Here is a 26,008-nt window from a genome sequence, read left to right as displayed (position 1 = left end):
CAAGGTGCCAAATGAAACAGGCAATCTCCTTATCAGAATGAGTTCATTTCAGCTATGACACGAAAGGAATCTGGAAAGGTTCTCAAATACTGCAGAAAAATCATGAAAATGAAACTACTGGAACAGGAACGTGTTCCTTCTCCTTTCCAGGTGTCAGAAGTCTGACAGACCTTAAGCTACTCATTAATGAATTGCTCTAAATCAGTTTGTTCCATTTTTGAGTTCTGGCTGTGGAAGTGAGAAAGCCCTGAGGAAAAAGTTGTGAAATGACCTGTGGTTGAGACTTGTTTTCCTGTTTCAGTTGGTAAATTTGCGTATCTGCTTACCAATCCCTCTGGAAGCAGAGTTTCCCGGAGTCAAAAATTCCTACCTAGCTGTGCTGAAGTATCTTTAAAGTCAGTGAGTTCTAATGCACTGGAATCAGTGCTGTGCTCTATTAGGGTAGCTTGATTCTCTGATCTTAAAAAACAAAATAATAATCAAGAACAAATTAAAATAATCTCAAAATATGAACAAGCTTTTTCTAGAAGGCCCTTGCTGCTCATCTGGAAAAATTGAATTTGCCATTAAACTGGACACAGAAACTGAAGCAGAGCAGTCAAGCAAAACCCAGAGTACTGAGGATGGGGCAGGTGACACTGCCTGGCCTTCTCCAGCAGCACTGAAGTCCAAAGCTGCTCCTCAGTTCCACAGGCACCACACTTTCCCTGAATCCACAGAGCTCCTTGTGAAAAATGACTGCTGTCATGCATTTTCACTTTCATCCCAAAATCATCATAAAAATCCCCCACCATCATTCTACATAACCAAGCAGCGAATAGTGGTCTAAAGTGGAAGGCATAAACGATTCCATTCTTTCAAAATACCGAAGACTTGGCTTAATTAGCAATTAAAAGCAAGTAGTACAATCGTTCCTTTCTCACTGCACATAATGGAGTCGTCATTGTTCTCAGATTTTTGGCCACAATGCGGGCAAGCTGCAAGTTTGCAACTGGCACTACAGGAAAACATTCTATCATTCAAAAGCAAAAAACAAACCACCACCACAGAAAGAAAATCAACTCATAAAGAAAAACACAATTTAAGATGACAGCATTTTTATTGGCAGGGAATAAACAGACTACAACATTGCAATTCCACGTTTTCCTCACAGAGTTTGAGCACATCTACACTCACAGATTGACTGAAGACAATCTCCAAAATCAGGCATTGCAATCCTATGCAATGATTGCAATCCTAATACAATGATCATATCCCCACCATCCACAATTACCTAAGGATCCCTTCCTTACACAATTCTTTCACCTATCCCAAATACATCTGCCTCCAATTTATTTTCATGCTACAATGCAGCTTCTGCCATGCTCTCCTCCTTTTTTAACACAGCAAGTGTTAAAGGCTTTGATTCAAGCATTAATATTTCTTTTCAAACTATTTATAGCAAATAAATCTGTAAATATTACTAGTACTGAGACTCTACAGAGAAAAAAAAAAAACAAAACAAAATTCAGCCAGGATGGACAGTATGTAATTAATCCCAGAAAACTGTCTGAAGTAATAAACTTTCAGTACATGAACCTGTAACAGAAACCTTTAAAGGTAGAAAATGAGACCTAATTCTGCTAATTAGTTAACATGGATTCTGATGGTTTCTGGGATCTCAACTTACTTAGGCAACAAAAATTACAAAATAACTCTGCTATAAGCATAAACACCTCCAAATTCTCCCCATATAGACCCAGAAGAGGCATTAAAGCCATTTCAGCTATTAATTTTGTCCACACAGTAACTACAGTTAAAAAAGTCCTCAAGTATAAAAACGTAAGTTGTTAGTTAAATTCCATGTGCTCCTATAATAACGGCAGGATGTGGATCTATGCTCAGGCACAGGGATTTTTGGTGTTCTGTGTGGGGCAAGGAGCTGGACTTTGATGATGCTTGTGGGTCCCTTCCAACTCAGGATATTCCTGATTCTATCTGAGGGGTTTCACAAAGGCACCAGAAGAAGGTGGCTCAGACACACGTCTCTGTTGTACCGCCTGATGCCTCCAATTTTGTTTTCGTACACAATACTTTTAAAAAATATTTTCCTCTTAAGCAAGGAGTACAGAAGTATGTACTGTTCTAAATCAGAAGTAGCTGAACAGTTTCCTATCATTTATTTTTCAAAACCTATAAAAACTATTCTCACCCTTTCCTTTGATTTAAAAAAGGAACACTCATTTCTGCTTAAAAGCAAGTAAAAAACTTTTTTTTTAAGAAGCAAGAATGACCCTTAAGCCTAATTCGTTGATAATTTTAACAGGTAACACTTGAAATCTGATAGTCCTTCAGAATTTTGCAGTCTCCCACTCTTGAAAACTTAGTGTTCAAGTAGTAACAAAATCACAAATTCAAAGGCTCTGCCCTTCCAACCATTAAAATGCAGGAGAGATTAAAAATACTTGGAAAACATTTCTGTGCACCACACCAGAGACTAAGAACAAATAAAGCTTTGAGAACCATAGTGTGTAAAATCTACCCTTAGTTACTATATTTGTAACATGCCCAGAAGCTCCATTAAAGTTTACCAACCAATGTACATAATTTTTGCAGCTCTTTATTCTTCCCAGTATCACTGCACTTTTTCTCTCCTGCCAGAGGTTGCTTATGACATGCTTTATGATGTTATGTAATGGATCTCCTCCATTTCTCTTATACTTCCACTTTATCTTACACTCTTTCTACACTTTGTTCTATTAAACTGCACTGTTAAACTCTTTAGATCAGCATCCTTCTCCCATACACAGGCTTTCAGTTCCACACTTTAAACTACTTCTTGTCCTTTCAACATATCCATCTGTATCTTCCACACTTCCTCAGCTTTCTTTATCCTTCAAATCTAAAGGCAGCAAAACATGACTTGAGAACAGACACATGAGAGCTCTTGGCTTCATTTTCACCTTGAGGAAAGAAGCAGAAGTTTCTTTACTCTTCCCTTCCTTGAGGGAGAAGGAGATAAAAAGGGAAGCAGCAGTCTAAGATAAAGACATCGAAAACAAAGCTAACATCTTACTTTTATTTCAAAAATGGCAGAGACTTCCGTTATACTCAGAACATGTAACTCTTACTAAGCTTTTTCACACCCAACACAAACTCTCTGCAATTTTGTTACCTGTTTCGTTCCCATTTACCCTGGTTTTAAAATCTCCTGAAGCAGGGCCCAGCACCATCAAACACTTACATGCTACTTAAGTTACCAGTAATGTTTAGATGGTAACCAAGCATCAGACTCAGGTAGCTGCTGCCAAGAATGCACTGTGATTCACACTGCATTCCCCTCACCCTCAAAATGGTCTGCACCACTAAGTCATCCATTCAATTCCTTGGTTTCCTACTCTTCCTCACATCTAATCAAAGTATTCTTCTTCAACCTTTCTTCTACTTCCTTTAACTGAAAATATCTTCCTTTTATTACAACACCATATTCTGAAAAACCTTCCCAAAAGACTGCTTCATTTCTGCATTTCCCTAAAATCAAACGGTGGCCTGATTCTCTGTAGTCATAGGTTCAAACATATTCATTAAGTACTCAACCTAGATAACCTCAGGATCTTTCCTTCATTCAAAGTTTTCTCACATATAGTCCTTCTAACATACATTTTGGTGTTCTTGCTGCTGCACACATGCTCAGATCTGAATCTGTCCCACATCTGCTTGTGGCAGTGTAACGTCACTAAATACTTGGTCTTCCTTCAGACAGTGAGGAAGCCAAGTCACTGCACTCATTCCATCCTTCCTCTCCATGAGGAAAGAGAAGTTGTGGATGTTCCACTCCTGGGAGTGTTCAAGGACAGACTGGATGGGGCTTTAAGCAATCTGATCTAGCAGATGTCCCTGCCCACAGCAGGAAAGCAACTGCATAGTATTAAAGACTCCTTCAACGCAAACCATTCTGTGATTCTATATAATCTAGTCCTGACAACCTGTGCTTACAAATACAGGTAATTCCATTCTCCATAAGAAAATACGAAGCAATGGTTTTATAAATATTCCTTCCAGAAACAGTGTCACACTCACCAGGACCCACCCTAGCCTCCCAAATCTCTCTCTCAAAGGACCTCCACAGTTTTTCAACCCTGCAAAATGAACTGCATTCACAGAATCAGAGAATACCTCAATGTACAAAAATAGTATAAAAGCCCAAGGATTTCTTTGTTCTGGGTCCCCCTCTGCAGGCACCCCAGCTCAAGACCTGCTGCTGTACCACTCTATTAAACTATTTAATTTTACAAATCCATTGCCTGAGTCTTTGCTGCAGGGAACTCAAGGTCAAGCTCGAAGAAGGAAGTGTGTTCAGGAGTCTGTAGGAGCAAGGAGTTGGAAGGGGCACCCATCCACCAGATCACTGCACACTCCTGCTGCAAAGGGACTCCAGACCCAGCACTTAAAAGTCTTGGGTGGGGTGTGTGTGACCCCCAAAATGGTGTGAATTCTCACCATTCTCAGGCAGCATGAAAACATGTAAAACATTTGATCCAACATTTCCTGACAAAAGCACAGGCTAGACAAGATGGCCCAGCACACTGTCCAGCTGCAGATTCAAAGTGTCCAACACTGAAGAACACATCACTGCCCTGGAGAGATTATTCCAATGGCTGACTGTTCTCTTTGTGAGTTTTTCTTGTGTTCAATAGGAAGTTAGTCCCCAGGAGTAACTTGCACCCATTAAATCTTGCCTTATCAATATAACTCCTGGTAAAAATGCAGTCTCCATCTCCTTTTAAGTACCCTTTAAGTACTGGAACATGTTGGCAACATCTTCCCCAAAGCCTTCTTTTCTCAAGGCTGAACAAACCAGGATCTCTCAGCCATTCTTCAGCTTCTTAGTCCTTTGATCATCTTTGTAGCCCTTCTCTGGACCCTCTCCAGCCTGGCCACATCTTTTTTATTTAGTAAGCACCAAAACTGCACATAAATATTCCAGGTGTGCCTTGACCAGCAATGAGTAGAGTGCAGTCATAACTCCTTTGTCTTTGCTGGTGATGCCATTGTTGGTGCAATCCACCATCCCACTGTCTCCCTTTGCCCCAGCAGAACACAGCTCATTTTTACTGAGCTAAACCCACCAGGACCCCCAGGTCCATTTCCACAGAGTTGCTTCCCAGCCAGAAAGATCTCAGACTGTGCTGCACTCCTGCATCATGTTCTCCCACATACATTTGTCTTTGCTGAACTTCGTAAGGCTCTCATCAGCCCATTCTTCCAGCCCATCCAGGATGGCTCTTCTTTCTGCAGGTTCACTTCCTCACTCAGTTTGGCACCATCAGTAGAATTCATGAGGGCACACTTGATCCCACCATCCCGATCACTTATGATGGTATTAAACAGTGGCCCAACATCAAATCCTGGGGACCCCACTTGTGACAAGCAGCCAGTTTGAGAAGGAGCATTTCCCACCCTGCTCTGGGTGCTGCCCATCAGCCAGTTCCCAGCCAGCACACAGATCCCTTGCCTGGAACACAACATGTTGGTCTCTCTAGGAAGAGGCTGTGGAAAACAGACTTGAAATCCAGAAAGACAATGTCCACCAGTAGTTACATATACACCAAGCAGCTTACTCTGTACTAGGAGGCAATCAGGTTTGCAAAGAATGATTTGCCCTTGGTGAATCCATGCCAGCTTTTCCCAGTCGTGTGCTTCATCAGGATTCATACCATAACTTTCCCTGGGACTGAGGTAAGACTGATGGGCTGATAATTTCCTGCATTCTTGTTTAAACCCTCCTCGAAGATGGGGCAACATGAGCCTTCTCCCAGTCTTCTGGAACATTCCTCAGTCTCCACAACTTCTCAAAGATTACAAAGAGCAGCCTCCCAGCAGTATCCAGCCAGCTCTCTTCACACCTTTGGAAGGGTAATTTGTGAAGGTCAAGCTCCTGTAATAGTCTACACCCCAATAATTCCTTCAAAGACAGTAGGTCTGTGCATGGAACTGGATTTTTGTCCCCAAGGTCTGGGGCCCAAGAGCACTGGTAAAGACAGAGGTGAAAGCAGTGCAGAGAACCTCTGCCTTTTTAGCATTGGTTGGCAGCTAATTCACCTCTCCTGTTTAATAGTGGGCCAGTATTTTCCCCTCTTTGTGCTTGTTGTTTATGATACTTTCCTGTATTTTCTGACCTCTCTCCAACCAATCTCAGGTCCAGCTGAGCTTTTACTTTTCTAATTGCACCTCTGCATGCTCCGGCAATGTCCCTGTAGTTCTCAGTGGGTATTTGTTCATTTTTTTCATCCCTGATACACTCCTGAGCAGATTTTGGTTTTGAGCAGACTCAGGAGCTTGCAGCTAAGTCAAGGGCATCTCTTACCCTACCTACTTCCCTTCCATTTAAAGGTGATGAACTTGTTTCATGCTTCTAGAAGAGCCTTCTGCAAGAATTCTCAGCACTCACTAGCTCCTTTATCCACCATGGAATCCCTCCCAAATCAGTTCTGAACAACCAGAAGGTGGCTCTTTGAATTTCTAAAACCTCTTAGTACTAACCTTCAATAGTTGTTATTTAAAACTAGTGAGTTTTCTATTTTTACTAGGTTATTTTTGAGCTGAAGCACTTCTCCGGCCTGGTTCATCACACAGGCCCAAAGACGGTTTCACTGAAACAGATGAAAAGCAACAAAGAGTACTTAAAATTCTGTCAGCCAGAAGAAAAATACCTAAAAATAAAACCTTAACTTCAATTCATTATTCTACTCTTTTTTTTTTCTGTGCAAGTAAGTTTTCAAATCATAAGAGAACAAAAACACTGCTTAAATAAAAAGTTAAAATGGCAACTAGAGTGGAAGCAACAGAATACTGACCAAAAAAAATACGTCTCTTGGCTCTATTTTAAAAGCTATTGCACTGGATCTTTTGTCTAATGCTGCAAATGATACTCCGAAATTGCTCAAAATTTTGAATTCTCAAAATGGAAGCAGAAATTTAAGGAAAAGCATATTCACACTCCAGTCTGCTTAAATAACCAATCAATAGTAAGACGTGAATCATAATCCTCAAATGCCACTGTGAGAAAAGGAAATGACTTAAAGCCATTTTAACAAACAACAATTAATTTAATAACTTACCACAAACGAAATTCATATGCAGACATACAGTGCTCTGTTTGTAATTCATCACACACTTCTAGTCACTCCCTTTACAAAACTGTAAATGAGATCTTAATTCTATATCTTAATTAAATAAGCTCCTGCCATGAACGCTACACAGCAAATCTAAGAACCATAAACGAAGGTAATTTGTCAATATCGCTCTGATGGTGATCCCTGCATCCTCTCACACTCTCAAGTGAAAAGTACCTGATAAACAATACTCTTCAACTCCCAAACATGCTTAATGATATTTTTTATTAACATGATATTTTAGGTATGTAAGTAATACCTCTCTATGACTCTTTAAATACAAATAATATTCAGTATCAAGAATAATACCTGAACAACTGCAAAACTTAGACAGAGGCTCATTTTAGACACATACCATTCAACAAACTTTATAATGGCCACAAGCAAACTACCAAATGGCCCAACCTAGTTGTGACAGTATCAGTAGAACTCATCTTGAAAACAAGCTTTGAACAGACCCCTATTTAAACAGGCCCATCTTGGAAAGAGCTCTTCCACAGAGGAATTACTCCACTACAGCTATTTCTTTAGTCTGCCTACCCATAAGGCAGAAACCTGTAATAAATATTTAAGTATTTTTTCTTGCTTTACTGAACTTCCCTTGTCCAACAAACTCAGACTGAACTATATTAAACACAACCCCTTTATTTCTTCATACCAAAAATGTTCTGCAAGGTACTAAGCTCATCCTCTCAGGTGCACCCACACAAATCCTGGCAGCCTTCACAGGACTCCATACATGACCCACTGATTTCAATTTTGTCTGGTTTTAACTACAAATTAAGCAAGATTAACACTGCTAACATTTTCTACAAGGAGTCAACTGCTCTCTATAATAACACATCAAGTTTAATAAGCATCACTTCAATGTTTTATTGTGAAAACGCATTACTCAAACATCATGCTTCAAATACCACAGATGCAGGACTTGCAGCAAGAAAAAGGGTTAAAATAAAGTAACTTACATGAGTTTTTTTATGTAAAACATAAGGCAGGTATAGCACTAAAGGAATGAAGTTGCATCCATATACCTATTTGCATTCAGAATGAACAGGACAGTGGTTCAGCTCCTGGAGTTACCTGATCCAATATTAAACCTGCAACCCAGCTCAGTTCTGCATTCATCTCACACTCGCAGCCCATCTCCCTAACTCATTTCTGCAGAAGCTCATCCAAGCCCTCTAAGCAGTAACTACTTTTTACAAAACAATTTAAGTATTCTCCAACGACAAACATACATTTCCTTCCCTTTCAGACTGTTGAAAATACAGCAAAATCCCTCCCATTATCCAAAGATTGTACCAGTTGAGAACCAAGAAGAGCTATTTTTGTTCAGTAATCTGAGACTAACCTTAGGTTTAATTGATGAACCTGTAAACTGGAAACCAGAACTTAATTTCTCTGCAGAACATAAGTTTGCCTAATTGTCAGAAGGATAAAGAACAACAGTGGGCCGTGGCATATAATTCTGGCACTGGGAAGTCTTGTGCAAGTGTTAATCAGGAAAAAGTCACTTTATAGCCATAAACATTTTCCATGACTCTTTAATTTTGTATCATCTCACTAATGTAATGAAAACAAATGTTTCTACATGCACCAAGCTATCCAAGCATGAAACATCTACTCTTTTCTAAAATGGTATAACAAACATATGGCATAGCTTTTAGAAGATGCTTTCAACACTTACTTCAGATGGTATCAACATTTGCAGATAGTTTTACCTCTATAATTACCAAGTCCACTCAACCCACTACAGTGAACAAACAGCTATGGAGGCTGGCAAGAGGCACAGAGGCATGCTGAAAGCACACCTGAATGATACCATGCAGAGACAAAGCTTTAGATTGTCTATTCCTTCTTCACATACTGTAGCTGGATTCACCTAGAGAGACATTTGAAAGCTAGAGGCCATGAGTAGCATGATGCACAAAAGGATCAATGGTTCAATTACTGGAATGGGATGAAAACAGTTGTGTCCCAGCCTTGCCACAGTTTTTCTTCACACTTTCGGAAGTTAAATAATTTATCAGAACCTCTATTCTTCAGGTGCTAAAATACAGCAGTATTTCCCTCTCTCTTCCATCCTGAACCACTGCCCACCCTATTTTATTACTAAAGTCAGTAGGGCATAAATTACCTTAACTTGATGCACACATACCATTAAGAGGAATAGACCACTGCAGCTTCCAGACTCAGTATATCAGTACTTAAAAGCTGCAATATGTAACATGCATGCAACAACATCAAAAGAAAAATCTTACATTATACTCCCTATTAAAGATCTCCTGACAGTGAAGATAAAACTTTCTGAAATACAGATGTCAATACACCAAGTGTCCTGCAATCCTAATTACACCTCTACAAAAGCATTTTGTTTGTGGACACAAGATCCATCCTTCTCTCTTCTGTAACACATTCAAATGACAAGTGTAATGTTTCTGACTTCATCAATTTTCTTGTCTTCAGAAAGTCGTACCAACACTGTACTTTACACTTGAGGAACAGTCAAAACATTTAGGAATATATGTTTAGAGAAACAAAATCCCACTATTAAAAAAAAAAAAAGTCTCAAACACTAGTTGTGAAAGTATCAACACATGCTAAGTATTTCATACTTACAGTACTGTGTAATGTCCATGGTTTTAATACTGGATGAAGCACAAATACTGCAAACCTACAACCAAGTGCCAGGATATACACCATGGCTGTAATTTCCAATAAACATGGTACAACCAGGAACTATGGAATGTGTCACCCATTACACCTCAACAGGATCCCAAAAAGCTGAACTCTATTAATACAAACTGCATTAAAAAAAAAAAAAAACCAAAAAAAACCACCCAAAAAAACCCAAAAAACCCTGATCTTAAGGAAATCTACGTCTCAGTTAAAATTACCCAATAAACACACTCAAAAAAAGTGACTCCTTCAAAAAAATGCTAGAAAACCAATTCCACCCATAACACAATTTACAAAATTTTATCCAACTCCAACTTGTTCCACAGCACTGACAGTACACTAGATAATAAACCAGTAATAGAAATGCACAATATATGAAAAAAAAAAACAAACCAAACCCAAACAAAAAGGAACAACACAGATATAAATTTACAGAAACTGGAGAGTCTGCCCACTTCCTGGAGTGCCTTACAAATGTCTCCTGGTACCAGTTTCCAGTTTCTCAATTCCCAGTACTGCCATTATATAAGACAAACATTCTTAATTCTTTTTCAAGCAATATTTCTTTGTTTTGATGAAAATAAATCAAGTTACATCTTTCCAGTTATTAAAAAAAAAAAACCAACAGAAACAACACCGTACTACACCGAGATTAACCTACTGAAATGTTTTCTTGCATGATTATTTTTCAAGCCGTTTGTTATAAATAAAAATGAGTATATTTTATTATGGATTAGTAGGAAATTAACATTAATGTCAACACTGAAAGGACAAAGTCGACATATACTAATTCACATTATCTGAAAATATTTTTAAACAAGCAACATTACAACTATAAGAAATACGGAAGACTATTGTCACTGTGCATTTATTTTGTAAGCTTCATAAAAGCACAGATAAGCACGCTGTTAATTTTGTCAACACATGTAGCCTTTACACAAAGGAAGTACCATTTTTAAAATCAGCTGGAAAACAAAAGGGCTGCTAATCCATGAGAGGTAACACAGACTAAAACATGGCATAATGTGTGGAACTACTTCATCTCTCTCCAATCGACTTCAACATCAATACTTTTAAATGGAAACATGCTTCAGTTTTTGTCCACAGGATATGACAAACTGATTAAACTCAATGAATAGGAATTAACAAGCATCTTATACCCAATACATCAGACCAGCTACATCAACCTACATCTGTATAGATGCCAATTACAGCTTATGAAACGATGGTTTGTCACTGCAATCAAGTCAACTTTGGCTAAACACTGGAAACATCATCCAAAAAAAAAAAGGGGAAAAAAAAAGGAAATGCTTTGCAATTCACTTCCAATACAATGGATATCCTCACCCTCCCCCCCACCAAGTAATCTTTAAGCTTCACCTCCTGCCAGAATGCCTTCCTGGGAGAAAGAGACATCAAGACACCAGCAGGGTTTTTGTTTTGAGTTTTTTTTTTCTCCTTCACGTTAATGTTCTTGTCAACTACGGAAGCATAACAGTGAGCACTTTCTCCAGCACAAGACTGACTATGTTGGATTTCCAGCATTTCAACCAGTTTGAAAGGTGATCTCTTAATTTCCCTCCCCTCTTCCCCAAAACCACACTAACTGCAAACTATGATTTTCAAGCTCCTTTTTCTGCAAAATAAACGCAAAATTTCTGGCAACATAAAAATCCATTCCTTTGTCAGACATACTCACAGCGTGTACACCATTACAGGAAAGTTTCTTTTGGCTTATCACACATCCAGTACATGGGGCAACATTACAATATTCTTGACCCTTAATCTATACCTTCAGTGATTCATAAAATTGTACAGATCTCATGTCCTATCTGCCCTTTTGATTTGCTACACCCAGCAGCACAGCTTGGCTCAGTTCACGATACTACAACCCATACATCATACAAAGTAAAACCACCAAAAAATGGGGGACTGCAGACCTGCAGCACAAATAGAACCCACAACTAAATTAAAGCTCTAGACATGAAGCTTCCTCCATCCCTCAAAGAGATCCCAGTTTTCTTATTATTAAATCCTGTCAGGGTGTGGCTTTGTTAAATCAAAGTTCCCACTGCAAAGGCCTCCAGCAATCCCCTCCAAGCCAATGCACACCTTAGTGACCCCCACCAAAAATAAGGAGTGTTTTCTCGCACCCAGGCACCAAATTTAAGCCCAGAACAGATTCCTCAGGTGCACAAGTACCCAAGCAGGGAAGGGAGCTGTTCCCCAAATACTTACAACCCAAAACCTGCCACGAGCCTCCCCAGACAGGTACCCTGCTCCTGCCACCTCAAGCTCAGGTAACCAGGAGCACTGCCAGGCCCCACAGAGCACTCACTGCTCCAGCCTGGCAGCATCTGGAAAAGGTTCAGTGGTGGGTGTGCTCCTCTCACATCCAGGAGAGCACTGATAAATTTCTGCCTTTGTGAAGGATTCCTCTGGAAACATGACTCAATGGTTTTCCTTACCTGCTACGCTTGCACATAAATCTCACACTGTAACGCGCTGCCGTGTAGATTCTTAAATCAGTCAGTCAGGATTTCATAATTATGTAGTCTAGGGTCTTTGTTAGCTGTTGTTGCTCCATGCACAAAAGGAAACATTTTGCTGCTATCGCTATAAAACCTATTAATTAACTGCACATATATTCGGCCACAGTTTCTACTATAAAAATAACTGCTACATTGAATTAAAGTGGTCTGCTAGATTAATTGTTCTAAAGCCCTCAATAGAATATAAATTGCATAAAGCTTCACACAGAACAGAAACAAAGCAGAAAATACCTTAAAAATAGCAACTTCTTATCAGTAACAGAAACATAAGCAGGTTCCTTCAAAGTAAAAAGCACAAACAAAACCGAAAATGGTTCAAACCAAGAAATTCCTCTCGAACATCTCTGCACTGAACAGCAACGTTTTAATCCTTCCACTTCCTTAAGTAATCTACCTTTCTCAGAGACAAGTTTTACAAAGAACATGCTTCACGAGTTACTGCACAACTCATAAATGTACAAAACACTGTCCGAAAACTGAGGTGAAATAACAAATATTTTGTTTGCTTGGGGATTTTTTTTTAGCATTCACTGCATGGATTCGCAGCTTAATACAGTAAAAGAACATACATAGATAATTCTGAAAACATATTTCAAAACTATCAAAATGCCCCGCAACTCCATATTGTATACACTAATATTACAATTGACTGGCATTTTAAAATAAGCATTACATGTAAGAAAGGCACAAAACTCAATTAATAGGCTGAATTGCTCCTTCCACCACTTAATTTTACAGTACACAAAATAAAACTTAAACCAGGGATTTTATGTGACAGATGATCTAATTAGATGTGAAGCTTTTATTTTCTATCTGGCATCCTTAAGCTCTATCCCATACGGGATTCGGTCTAATATTTCCAACAGGCTCACCAGCATTCACACAGCAGACACGAGTTCTGGTCCACCAACAGTTAATGTTATTTAACTGGTTTGGCATGTCACTCCCCTACCTTTTTGATTAATGGAGAGAAGTGCTCTTATAAATAACTCTGAAAATCGAAAGGAAACCGCGAGATTTTTTTTTCTTTTTAAATATAAGCAGAAAAGAAAAGAAAGAAAAGAAAGTGTACTTGCTTTTCCTTCCATCCCTCCCCCCCACGTCCTGACATTGAGCTTTTCCAATCCTGCCAGAAATAAACACCCAAACACAAGCACAGGCCTAGGCTATCCAATTCAACACGCTTTAGAGTCAAATCTTCAGATCAACCAAAATCAGCAGCAGGAAAAAAAAAAAAAAATCCTCCACGATACAGTCCGGGCACAACAATGGGATGAGCAGTGTCAAACGCCACACTACTGACAGGAACAAGCCAGGAAGCAGGAACTAGAGTAGCACTGTCCCCTTTGCTTCAGCCGTGTGGCATTTCAAAAACAGTTCCAGTTATTCTGTTACTCGAACGTTTCCCTGGCGTTTGCTGTTTTAAGCACAGCTGGCAGACACTCGGCCCGCTGCCTTTGTCAGCAGCTCACGGATGGGCAGCAGAACGTGCTACAGGTTGATAAGGAGGGCACCGGCGCTGCAAAGCAGCAGGAAAAGCGCCCAGAAAGAACTTGGGATGCGCAGGAGAGTTTCCCTCAGCCTTCACCGGGGGCTCCACGCTCCCCATATTCGCTCCCGGTGTTTGTTTCGTGTTTACCTCCCCCCCCTTCTCTTTCTCCTCCCTGTCCGGCCATCTTGGGCCGACAGGAGCAGCCATTACTTAACTAAATGACAGGGCCAACAACTTTGCACAGAGACAAACAGCGCTCTCCGGACAGCGGGCCGGGCGGCAGCAGCCCGCGGGACGCCCCGCTCCCTGTCAAGCCGGGACGGCGGGCGGGCCGCGGGGCTCGCCGAGGAGCGGGCACGCTGCATGGAGGCAGCGGGGCCCGCAGAGTAAACAAGTCACTCGGACGGGCTCCGGGAGCCGCTCAGCGCCGCGCCCGCCCCAGCCCGGACCCCGCGCTCCCTGCGGGCTCCGGCCCCGGCTCCGCTCCCGGCGGCTGGGGGCGAAAATCACGAGGGAGGGTCCGGGGAGCGGCAACGTCAGCAGCGCCGAGCGCGCCCTCCCTCCCTCGCTCTCCCCCCGCTGCTGCCGCCGCCTCCTCCTCGTCCTCCGCCTCCCCCCCTCCGCCCCCGCGCCCCCTCCCCCGGCCCGTCCGCTCCCGGGCCCGGGTTCCGCCACTTTCCCGTCCCAGGGCCGGACGGGCACCCGCATGGCCACGCTCCCTTCGTCCCGCTCGGGGAGAATGGCGGGGGGGAGGGGGGGGGTAAAAAAGGAAAGGGGCAAAGGCGGCAGCAACGCGCTGAGACCCCGCGGAGGTGGCGGTGCCCCCCGCACAGCCCCTGCACACACTCACCGTGCGGGCCCGGGGGTCCCGAGGGAAGGGGCGGCGGGGCCGCCTCGCTCCCCATCCCCCGTTTCACCCCCCCCTCCCCCCCATCCCCGCTCCACATCCACCCTCGCGCTTACCTTTAACAGCAAGGCCTTCGTTCTGGCGCCATCTTCATGAAGCCTCAGAAATCCGAAGAGCCGGCTGCGAGGAGGGGAGCGGGCGGGAGGGAGGGGAGAGAGAGGCACCGGCGTTAGCGAGAGTCAGCGCGGCGGGCGGGCGAGGGCAGAGCGCGGCCCGGGAGCGGCGGCGCACGGGGAGCCGCGGGCAGGGGAGCGGGGGGACACGGAGGGAGCGCGGGCCGAGCCGGGACACGGAGGCGGCCGGGGCGCAGTGGGGAGCGGGTACCTGTCGAGGCCGGATAGGGCTTCTCTCTCCTGGGCTGTCAAGCTGGCGAAGTCCTCCTCGCTCTGGCCGCTCGCTTTGCCCGCCGCCATTTTCTTTTCCTCATCACCGAAAGGAGCAGCAGAGGCGGCGGCGGCGAGCGACACTCCGCACGATTTCATGGAAACGCAGCGTAATTAACTCGCGGATCGCACCCCCCCCTCCCTGCGCGCCCCCAACACCCCCCAGCGCCGGGCGGGGCGGGGTGCCCGACACACACACACACCACAACTTTTATTACAACAACAACAGCCGGCAGGGAGGGGGAGGGAGGGAGGGAGGGGAGGGGAGAGGGAGGGAGGGAGGCGGGGGGAAGCCCCGCTGCTCGGAGGAGGAGGAGGAGGAGGGAGGGAGGGAAGGAGGGGGGAGGGAGCCCCAGCGCTGGCGACTCGGGGGAGGAGGAGGAGGCGGCGGCTGCGGATGGCGGCGGAGCGGTGTTTACATCGCCGCTCGCCGCCGGCGGCGCGGGGAGCCGAGGTGTCGGGGAGCCGGGGGGATCCTCCCCGCCCGCCCCGCGGCTCGGGGTGTGTTTTGCCGCCCGTACAAACTTCCCCGGAGCCGCTGCCCAAAGTTGTTGTAATTGTGTCACACCGCGGACCCCGCGCGCCGCCACCGCGAACCCCCCCCCCCGTCCCGCCCCGCCCGCCCGCGGCCGCGCAGCCAATCGGCGGGGCCGCCGCGCCCCACGTGACCTTTGTTGACTTACGTCAGTCATTGCGCTCCGCCGCCGCTGCGCTCCGGTTTGGTTGGCCCTCGCCGCCCGCCTCCCCCGCCGGCCTCACGCCATTGGTCGGTAGGTGATAAGAGAGGTGGGGTTTAGGAGCTCCGTCATTTGTGATAGGCTGAGCGAGCCGTCAGTCAAACGAGCTTTTCGATTAGAGAGCACCAGCAGGTTGGGATGCGCCTTTAAAAGCGAACGGCGGGGGAGGGGGGAGCTGTCGGGAGTGGCGGGCGCTGGGGTGGGAAGAGGAGGAGGAACGGGCGAGGGCTGTGCTCACGGGTGGAGTTGCGTAACGGGGGCTCCGGGCTGGAGGAGTGGACGCCGCTGAGGAAGGCGCCATGTCCCACCGGCGGGGGGCAGTAGGCACGCTCGCACCCCCCGCCCCGCCCCGGGCGTGGCGCTGTTGGCACAAGCGGGAAATAAAGGCTTCCCGGGAGCGGGAGCGGGGCTGCGAGGGAGATGCTTGGGTCGGCGGACAACGGTCGCACGGAAGGGCGGGGGCCGCCCCCGCCGTTGGTTTCGCCCACGCCCTCCGCCTCCCCCGGGAGCCCGTGACAGGTGGAGCGGGCCCCGCCGGCGCGCGCGCTTGGCGCGAGACGCGCGGCAAGTCTCGCGATGCCTCGCGGGCCTCAGGGCGTGAGGGCGGGGAGGGCCCGGGCCGGCCGCGGCCGGGGAGCGCGAAGGACGGCGCGGGGAGCGGCGGGGAACGCCGGGGAACGCGGGTTCTGGGCACGGCTCCGTGTGAGTACAGCTCTGAGCTTCTGCAGGCGCGGGAAGGAAAGGGGGTTTGCTGCTTGTTTTCCTTTCTTCATACGGCGTAGCGCAGCACCGGTACGACTTGTACGTGAAGCGTTACCTGAGCATCATAGACTGCCTTGAGGGACTTAAAAGGTCATTTCCTTGCCATGGGCAGGGACACATTCCCCTACACCAGGTTGCTCAGAGTCCCATCCAACCTGGCGTTGAACACTTGCAGGAATGGGAAATCCATGCTTGTTCCTGTGCCTCCACGCCATCCTTGGGTTCCTCCACCCTTCCCAGCTCTACCAGGGACCCAAATAATCCCGTTTCTCTTTACAATACCACACAGCCAGGAGGCTTTAGGGCTTTTTAAGTAAGGTGTTTGCAGATCATTCGATCTTGGCTCTGCTGTGGGTGTGGGAGGACACAGCTCATTCCCACTTTGCTGGAAATGGATCAGAACACCCTTCTGTAACAGCACTGCATCGCTTCTCTGGTGTCCGGCTGAAGCTCCATGTCTGCGCTGGCTTTTCCCATTTGAATTTCCTGTTTGATGATTACCAGGTGCTCTAAAGCAAAAGTAAAGGCCATTTGCTGCTTTTGGGAATTCCATGAACAAGGTCAAAGACCAGCCTATGCAGTGGATGCTGCTGCTTGCTGGTTCTCCTTTAATTGCACTCTCTAATCGTGCTCTGCCTCTATAAGTGTTCAACTAATGTGTCAGTGGTGTTTTACAGGTGGATCCTCACACATTTTCTGGTCCTGATGGTGAAGAGACACTGGCAGGAATGGAGACCTGGTCAAGACAAAGTCTTAAATAATGCAAGTGAAGACTCAGAGTAGTGTGTCCATGCTGCTCTTAAAAGCAGACTCTTGTAATGTAGCTCTGCTTTCTGATGCAAATGCAGGAAGAACAAAAAAAAGCATCTTGGTTTCATGATGTTGCATTTCTTCACAAAAGAGTCAGCTGCCAGTTTGTTGGGAGTAGTGGTATAAGAGACAGGCACTTGTGTTTAAAGTCTCTTGCAACTTGTGAGTTGCAAGTTTGAAATTCAGATAAAGCCCAAGTTATTTTTGGTTTTGGGAATGGGCCATAGTCTGCTAATAGTGGAAACACTATGATCGAACATCTGTGTTCACATGTATTGTCCATGGTTCTCTGTCATGGATTTTCTCAGCAGACTTTCCTCAGGTGCCAAAATCAGTGCCAAGAGCCTGACTGGTTGGGAATGTGCCATAAATATGGGATTTCAATGCAGATTGTTTCTGTGGTTCTGGACTCTCAGGTGTAAAATTCCACTTTGCAGTATCCCGAGTATAAATCAGCAGAAAGTTGAGTAGACAAAACCATTTCTCAGTGGAAGAAAAGGATTGTTAAACAGAGCAAATCAGGGGACCACAGAAGCAGAGTCCTAGTCCAGCTGAAACTTGTGTGCAGTTGAAGTCACAACCCCTGAGTTACCTCTCTAGTCCTGTCAGTGCCACCCTTAACCCCCTTTACCCTGCCTGAATTGATGGCTTTGAATTTCCAGATGTTCTTATTTGTTTGTTTATTTGCTGTCACTCCCAAGTCAGGTAGCAAATTTGAAGGAGCAGTAGATCAGTCCCTGTTGGACACAATTGAAATCTTATGGTCTTCCACAAAATAAAGTACTCCGGGCATACTTTATAGTCACCTGCAGCAAGATCTACCCCTGGAAAAACTGTGGTGTTTGAAGCTGGGTATATCAGTTGCAGTTGGTTTGGTTTTCATTTTTGAAAACTTTGAAGTTCTAGGCAGCTGCAAGCCTTGACCAGCTAATCAAATGAGGGCAGAGGTCATCTCCTTAGCCAAGAGTCTGCAGAAGCTCAGGAGCCACGTGTGATCTCTACTGATGCTGCTCTTTAAGGATTTTGAGGTGTGGAGTCAACATTATGCTCCCAGTAGCTCAGGAGGCCTCAGACTATGAGGCAAATCCTTTTGCAGCAGAGCAGGCAAAATGTGATGAGACAGCCTTGGATTCATGTGGCAACGTGCATGTATTGAAAGAACAGCAACAAAAAATGCAGACTGACCAACAGAACCCACAGGATGCCATTTTGTGTCCTACAGAACATAAATCTAATACTTACATTGTTGCCATCTTGCCAAATTTTAGTCAACCTGCCTGAAATACGTGGCTATTTGGCACATGAGGGAAAGCAGCATAAAATAGTAAAATCTGCCAGTAAGTCAGGGAGAAAGCAGTTTCATTAATGTTTTTCTTTTTCTGCATTTGTTTTCCTTACTGTTGTTTTCTTTTATTCCAAGGTAAACAAAAGCTTAAATTACTGAACTATTTTCTTGATATTTGGAACAAAAAATCTTGTGGTACTTCCTTTTTGTACTCTAGCATTGGCTAGAGTTTGTATTTAAATTATCTGCAATTTTCTTTGTAATTACCCACTCTAAAGTTCTGGTGGGTGTTGGGTGATGATCTGTGTTTTAACAGTATATGGTGGTCAAGAAACTGGGGAAGCTGATCTAAACCCCATTTATATATTCATTTTATGGTTTTTTTTTCTGCACAAAAAATGCAAATGCTTTTGCTAGCAATAAGGAAAACCTATACATGGATAGGAGAATTATTAATGAAAATAGGAAAAAAAATCATCACAATGCTCTTTATTACTATGTTGAAGAAAAAATTGCTTTTTAATCTCATAAATACTTTCCCAGCATTGGGTAGTAAGGGGAGTGAACTAGTCTAGGAAATGGGTTATTATAAAGAAAAAAATACAGGGTTTTTTAATGAAAATTTTGAAAATAAAGGCTAAATGCTGTGGTTATAGACCTTAATTATTATTATTCTGTCTTGCTTGAATCATGTGGTCGTTTTTGTCTATTGCCCTCTCTGTCCTTGGTTAGGATGAGTTTAAAACCTGGATTGTCTTTTAAAGGCTTAATGTGGGAATGCACCTGGGAGTTAAGTGGTAATTCATGGTCATAAGAAGTCCACGCAGTCACCAGGTAAGCAGTAATATCCATCCCTGTGCAGCAACATGTCAGCAATTCAGTGCAAACACGGAAAACCATGAATTTGTGTCATCACCTTAACTGTATTCTGAGCTCTTTGATTAAATTCAGAAAGCAGGGCGTTTTGGGGTGTTCTGTGGATTTGCTGTGTAAGAGACCAGTTCTGTGCATGCCAGTGTGAGCGCAGGGACCCTTTGCTGAAGCTCTACCAGCAGAAGAAACAACTGTTAGAAGATCTGTATCCTATTTTTGCAGTGTATAGATCTATGATATACTAACTGACCGTTTCTGCTGACTTGGAGAAATAAATAATGTCAAAAATTATGCTTGTCCAGGAGGTGGTTCCTTTACAGTGCTACTGTCGGTAGTTTTTTAGACCTTTTTTCAGCTGTGCCTGTACCTCCCACCTTCAGCACTTTTGGTTGTGTTTTTGGTGTGCATTCCAAATGTGTAAATGCTTTCATTTATGGTAATAGTTTTAGGTGAATGTCTGTCTTCCTCCTAGGAACCAGATGTGGCAGCTTATGACTTGCCACCTTCCAAAGAAATCCCTTGTTTGACAGGAGATGATCTGAGCAAGGATCTCTGCTCTTCCAAAACAGTGCAGAGAAACTGACATTTCTTGAATCTGTTTCCATGCAGGAGTTTGAGAAGGTGATAATAAAATACTGTGTATATATTAACTTATCTTCAGATTGACTGTTGAAACTTAATAGAATTTGGCAAGTGCTGTAAAGAAGAGGAAAAAAATCCCATCTTTGTGTTTCTATGGTGGTTTTATGTGTATTGACTTAATATTAGTTGCTGGGCTGATACCTTTGTAGCCTGCTGGTTTTCTGGCTTGGAAATGAAAAATCACATTTCTAAACCAGCTCTGAGAAAAATTACGAGGATTTTTTTGTAAACATTTGAAAAGAGCCAATCCTGATGCTCAGCAAACCAGGTGAATGGATATCTTGTTAACTTTTGTTAATCCTGGGACAGAATCCAATATTATCCAAAATCCTTTATTATCTGGTATTTTTGTTTTTCTCCAAGAACAGAGGATGTCACATGCTCTTACTGGATTTAATTTAGTGCTTCATGCACACATCTTTTTGATAAGTGTCTAGGAATTACTTATTTTAAAAGCCTCAACTCTTGTGCATGTTGCTTTTTATGTGGATGTCTAAAAGGACAAAATCTTCAATAACCAATTTAAGACACTATTTTGGCTGTAATCTCTCTTCCCTGTCCATTTCTTACAACATCAACCGCTTTTAAAATCGGGTATTTTGCACATGGTAGATACTAAATCTTCTAATGGTGCACAGGTGAGAGTTTTAAAGGTCCAAACAGCAGAAGCAGCTTTGGGACATGGGGTGTGGCAGAGTCAAAACCTCAGCTCAAGAAGCTCCATCTTGCATTTACGAAACACAAACAATGACAGCTCTCCATCCTTGTCTAAGCAGTTCAGGATTCCCTTACAGCAATGGGTGAGTCAGAGCATTTCAAATGAAATAAAAAGTTATGCTTAAATCTGCAGACTTATTTGCTGTAGGACAACTCTCTTATATTTTTGAATCTTCCCAAAAATGAGTTGGCATTCCATTAATTTGATGTATAGGACACAATGGGGTTGTACTCAAAGCATGTATACGTGTTCATCATATGTAACTGTAGGATAAGCAAAACACCAAACTGAAATGTCCTTTTTTTTGTTTGCTGTTTTTTATTTTCTTAAGTTTGCTATTATCAAGAGGCAGGTTATGCTTGGAATTTGTCTAGGGGTGCTCCACTGTGTCTTGTGCATGTCAGTAAAGAGTTGGAACAGGCCTCTCACAGAGCTTTTACAGGATGATGTGAGGAAGACAAGTAGTTTCTACTATCAGCTTGACATTCATAAAATCCAAAGCTAAACCTGCCTTTAAGTACATTTTTCCTTGCTTTCCCCTTCAGCTGCACTTCAGTTGGGAACCTGTGAAACAGGAAATGTCTAGGAATGGTTGGGAGAATTTCCCATCTTACAGTTTCTCAAGATGCAGTTTGGTTTGTTTGGAAGCTTGAGTTGTGTATTTGTATAAATACACTCAGTGCTATTGAAGTCAGTTTGTGAGATGTTCTCTAATGGTGGTTTGGTGTTTCTGTCTATAAGTGAGTCCTGTGGTTTCTCTTGTGAGAATAGTCAAAACAGTTTTTCTCCATGGGTATGTAATTGCAAATTGAGAGCTGAGTGAGAGGAAGGAAATTGCCATTAGTCCCAATGGGACAAAAGTTTCTTGGGAATTGGGGTAGAAAAGGGAAGCTTCACTGAGAATCTGCAATGTTTTCCAGAGTCTTGATCCTCCTAACTCAGTTCTTTTTCTGTCACTAGTAGATACAAAAAATTTCACTGGAAATTGTGAATTCAAATCTTCACATAACAAAATACTTGTCCAATGGCTTCTTAGTATCACTGAGAAGAAAGTCCCTCTAATATTCCTTCCTCTCAATCAAAAATATCCGCTTCCCCTGATGAACTCAGGTGCTTACATGTAGGCATCCAAGCTACTGGAGTCTGTTCTAGAGACCATGAAAGTAATGATGTAACTGGCACTATTTTAAAGATATAAAAGTTTGAAAGTGCATGGATACATTTTTTCCCAAGGGTAATCTATATTAAAAAAAGGACCAGGATATGGTCTTAAGAAATTTATATTGGTCCTGTTCAGATCATAGTTTTTGTTTCCTTTACAAAGAAGAGGACAAATGTGTGATTTTTAAGTACTTCTGTTGTCAATCATGTAATTGGTTTGGGGTTTGTTTTTTTTTCAGTAAGTGATTGGTTTTTGTTTTTATTACATATTCTTTCAGTGCAGGCAAATCTCTAATGAAAAATACCACCATCCCAAAGACCTGAACCTGCAGGTTCTGAAATACCTTCTGAAGAGACTTCTGCTCAGTAAAGATCAAGTCACATTTTCAATGGATCAGTCCAGATAAGCTTTCAAAATGCTTATCAGAGTTCCTTTATTCAGGAAATCAAGTTAAGACACAGGTTTCCTTGTAAAGTCAGTGTTGTTCCTGGTTTCTGTTACATCAACCCATGCTAAACAAGACATCCTGCTCTATTTATGCTTCTCTCTCTGAAAACAACTGAAAATACAGTATCTATGATTAGTGAAGAACAAAACACCTACTGTTAAGCCTCTTATGAATCAGCTGATTTTTTTTATATCTATTTGGGGTTACTCATTTTGCATTGTTGCCAATGGTGTGCAAAAAACGCATGGGAAATACAGGTAGGAGGATCACAGATTCTGTCTCCCAGGTGGAGTTGTTTGCTTCCAAACCCTGCCATGGGTGGGTGGTTTGGTGCTGTACGAGACAGGAGATCCCAACAGCAGCTGGTGGTGCCCAGCTGTGGGGCAGGAGGAACGGGCAGGAACTGATGCCCAGAAGTTCCATCTGAACATGAGGAAGAATTTTTTTCCTGTGCAGTGACTGAGCACTGAACAGATTGTCCAGTGAGGGTGTGGAGCTTTCCTGACTGGAGATACTCCAGAACCCTCTGGACACAATCCTGTGCTGTGTCCTGCTGGAGCAGGGAGGTGGGACCAGGTGACCCACAGTGGTTCCCTTCAGCCTGACCCATCCTGTGAGTCTGTGAACAAAGAGGAGAGGAGAGAGCCACGTGTGTGAGGTGGGTTTGAGCAGTGGTTGGACAGAGGCCTTTTCTGTAGCTGAATTCTTCTGAACAGTCACTCCAGCTCTTCTTTCTGTCCCTATCGTGTTTTCCACTAAATGTATAGAACACAAATGTTGTGTTAAAATGACAAAATGTCTGACAAAAAGCAGAAATGATAATGTGGTTTGGGGTTGGTTTGGTTTTTCTCCCCAGTCTTAGCCAAACAAATGATTGTATCAGCACTTTGTCAAAAATGACACAGCTGGATCACCAAAATGATGGTGCCTCAGGAGGGGTCCCATGACATTTATTTGGGAAAAGCACCCCTGCTTCTGACAGTCATCTCCCTGCCGCTGTTATTAACCCTGTGCCATCCTTCAGCAATACTGATTTAACTGTTTGCAAAGCTATATTGGAAACTGAGGCAAAGTCACCGAAATAGCCTTGATTTAAAAAAAAAAAAAAAAAAAAAACCAAAAAAAAAACCAAAAAAACAAAAACAGACACCCCCCCCCCAAAGAAAAAAAAAAGAAAAAAGCCCCAAATAAACCAACCAAAAATCCTCAAAACAAACAAAATCCCAGAAACGTCTAGAGGGGAAGTGAAAGCCACATCCAGACAACTTTTATGGTCATTATTCCCATGCAATATTGTATGGCACACTGAAAAATATTTAAGAATAACATCAATTTAATGTGAAATCAAATGCTAGAATGGATGATACAGTGGTTGCATTATTGGGTAGCATACTGAATTCAATTAAATTTTGTCTTGTTAATAAATCTTGCATCACTGCTGACAGCTGCTGTGAAGAATCCTGAGATTGTTTTGTAAGGACGTTCAGCCTGTTCCTGGTGGTGCCTGAGGAGCTGGTGGATGGCTGCCCAGCACAGTAAAATGATTGCATCTTGTGAGGTTGACTGCAGATTGCTATCACAGTAATAAAAACCAAGTTAAAAATTACAAAAACCTGGTACCTCTAAAAGCTTATGAGCCATAGAAATTGCCTGCTACTAACTCCTTACTTCTGAGTAATTGTTTATTAGGTTGCTGGCTAGATTTTAAGTTGGAAGAATTGGACAAATTGCTGTTGGTCTTTATCACAATCTCTTTTTCTGCTGTTCTGATGCGGCAGCTGTTGCTGGGAATCAAACCCCTGATCCACAGAGAAGGAGGAATAATTCATTTTTCCAGATAACACTTGCTGCATTACCTGTGTACGCATTTCTTTCCCAATGGAGCATGGGCAAAAAGGAGCAAGTTCTACACAGGCAGCAAGGCTAAAAAAGGAACATAATCTACAAGTGATGAAACTGGTAGATTATATAGAAAAATAGTTCACACCCTTCTTTCATTCTAAAGAAAACTCTTACCAATCTTTTTTTTATCTGATTACTGTTCTTACCCTTTTTTTTTTTTTTTTCATGTCACTATTAACAGAAACTTCTAGGAAAGAATTTGTGTCTTTTATATTAATTCTTAGGTTTAGAACTATAAAGACTATCTTCCTGAACTAACCACTCCCTCTTAAGCCCAGCTTTGAAATGTTTCCATTATGCTTATTGAGAAGTTTAGAAATGAGAGATGACCATTCAGAAAAGTGTTTAAAGTAATGATAAATAAACAATAAAGACTATGAGGGTTAAAGATGAAAAATTACACTTTTAACTACTATCTCCTTGCTTTGCAGCCTTAATACGTGCACTGTGATTCCTCCTCTACATTAACATTCAGAAAGTTTTTCCCCATGAACATGTAATTGTTTGTATTAGAAGCTTAAATGTTGTACTCAAAATTAGAATCATGCCTGTGGGTATTTAAAATGGAAGAATAATAGCAGCTAACGACTTCAGAATAGCTAGTAAAATTACATCAGGGAGAGTACTTCAGATTTTGCAGATTGGCCAAATTTATATTGATGAGAAATACATAAGATTTAGCTCAGTAAAATTTAATGAAACCAAGCATATATTGAGGAAAGGGAAGCATGCAGTCTTATTTGTTGTAACCAGAAATTTGTTAACTTTTTATTTTAGAGATAAATGAAGTTCTGCTTTATGGAAATTTCTCGTTATTTTTCTAAAACGTTATACATTTAGATGTAAACAGTTATATGGTCTTTCAGATAGGTTTCTTTAGTAAATTGAATTTATTGGAAGTTGTTTCTTCACAACAATAAACATATCTTCACCGAGAGTCCACATATTCCTGTGCAGAAAGAATTCAGTTTGAAATACAAAGGAAACCAGAAGAGTTGCATTTCAGAGTTCCAGGTGTTTTCTAGAAAATTACTCCACCGCTTTTCTGGCTGTTTTCACCTTTGTAACATCTTGTGTTCAAAGATAACTCACAACTCCTCTGAAGAGTGCACAGCTCTTACCTTGGGCTCAGGTCACTTACAGCCATCATCTGCCTTGCCATGTGAGCCATCATTCCTGTCACAGGTTCTGCTTCCTCCAAGAAGTACAACTGCTTCTCACTTCTCTCCTCAGAATTTGGTGTAACTTCATTCTCCAGTTTCAGCAGAGTTTTGCTTTATCTAATAGGGTGGGTGCTATAAATAACTTTTTGCTGTAGAAGGTACAAGACACAGCAGTTTGGATCTTGATATTAATTGCTATGAGCCAAGAGGTTCAAGATGAAAGTAGGATCCGTATTGTGTGAAGATACAGAATTTGAAAATATTAGAATGGAATCAGTTAATTAAATAACTTATTTATTTATTTATAAAATACTTTGAGAACTTCTGGTAAAATACTGG

At 42.7% G+C, this 26,008-nt stretch overlaps 2 protein-coding genes across 18 annotated transcripts in view; one reads left to right on the top strand and one right to left on the bottom strand.

Moving 5' to 3' along the window:
• Positions 1–15,519, bottom strand: part of KDM6A (lysine demethylase 6A) — a 149,483-nt gene extending 133,964 nt beyond the window's left edge. For all 16 annotated transcript variants that reach the window (XR_012058120.1, XM_072935291.1, XM_072935292.1 and 13 more), the window contains exons 1-2: positions 15,109–15,519; positions 14,841–14,904 (exon numbers count right to left, since the gene is read on the bottom strand). Coding sequence is in view for 15 of the 16 variants with exons in the window: in XM_072935291.1 (XP_072791392.1) it covers positions 14,841–14,904; positions 15,109–15,266 (222 nt within the window). In the remaining variant the exon portion in view is untranslated. The remainder of the gene's footprint in view (positions 1–14,840; positions 14,905–15,108) is intronic.
• LOC115496967 (uncharacterized) lies at positions 15,514–19,925 on the top strand. 2 transcript variants are annotated; one of them, XM_072935362.1, is made up of 2 exons: positions 15,514–15,937; positions 17,344–19,925. In XM_072935362.1, exons 1-2 carry the CDS (start codon positions 15,565–15,567, stop codon positions 17,370–17,372), a joined length of 402 nt encoding a protein of 133 aa, XP_072791463.1. In that variant the 5' UTR covers positions 15,514–15,564; the 3' UTR covers positions 17,373–19,925. The 2 variants fall into 2 exon arrangements, with proteins under 2 accessions (XP_072791463.1, XP_041574654.2); XM_041718720.2 differs by lacking the exon at positions 15,514–15,937 and adding an exon at positions 16,063–16,606.
• The last annotated feature ends 6,083 nt before the right edge of the window (positions 19,926–26,008 follow it).

The sequence above is a fragment of the Taeniopygia guttata genome, chromosome 1, assembly GCF_048771995.1.
Source record: "Taeniopygia guttata chromosome 1, bTaeGut7.mat, whole genome shotgun sequence".
Lineage (NCBI taxonomy): Eukaryota > Metazoa > Chordata > Aves > Passeriformes > Estrildidae > Taeniopygia > Taeniopygia guttata.
Note: the sequence above shows the minus strand (reverse complement) of the source record. Positions and strands in the feature narration are given on the sequence as shown.

What these genes read in the sequence shown, in the direction of transcription:
- LOC115496967 (XM_041718720.2), top strand. Translation starts at nt 16,204, where the DNA reads ATGTCCCACCGGCGGGGGGCAGTAGGCACGCTCGCACCCCCCGCCCCG. An exon ending in GGTTCTGGGCACGGCTCCGT is followed by an intron (nt 16,607 to 17,343) that starts GTGAGTACAGCT and finishes GGTGTTTTACAG; the next exon opens with GTGGATCCTCACACATTTTC.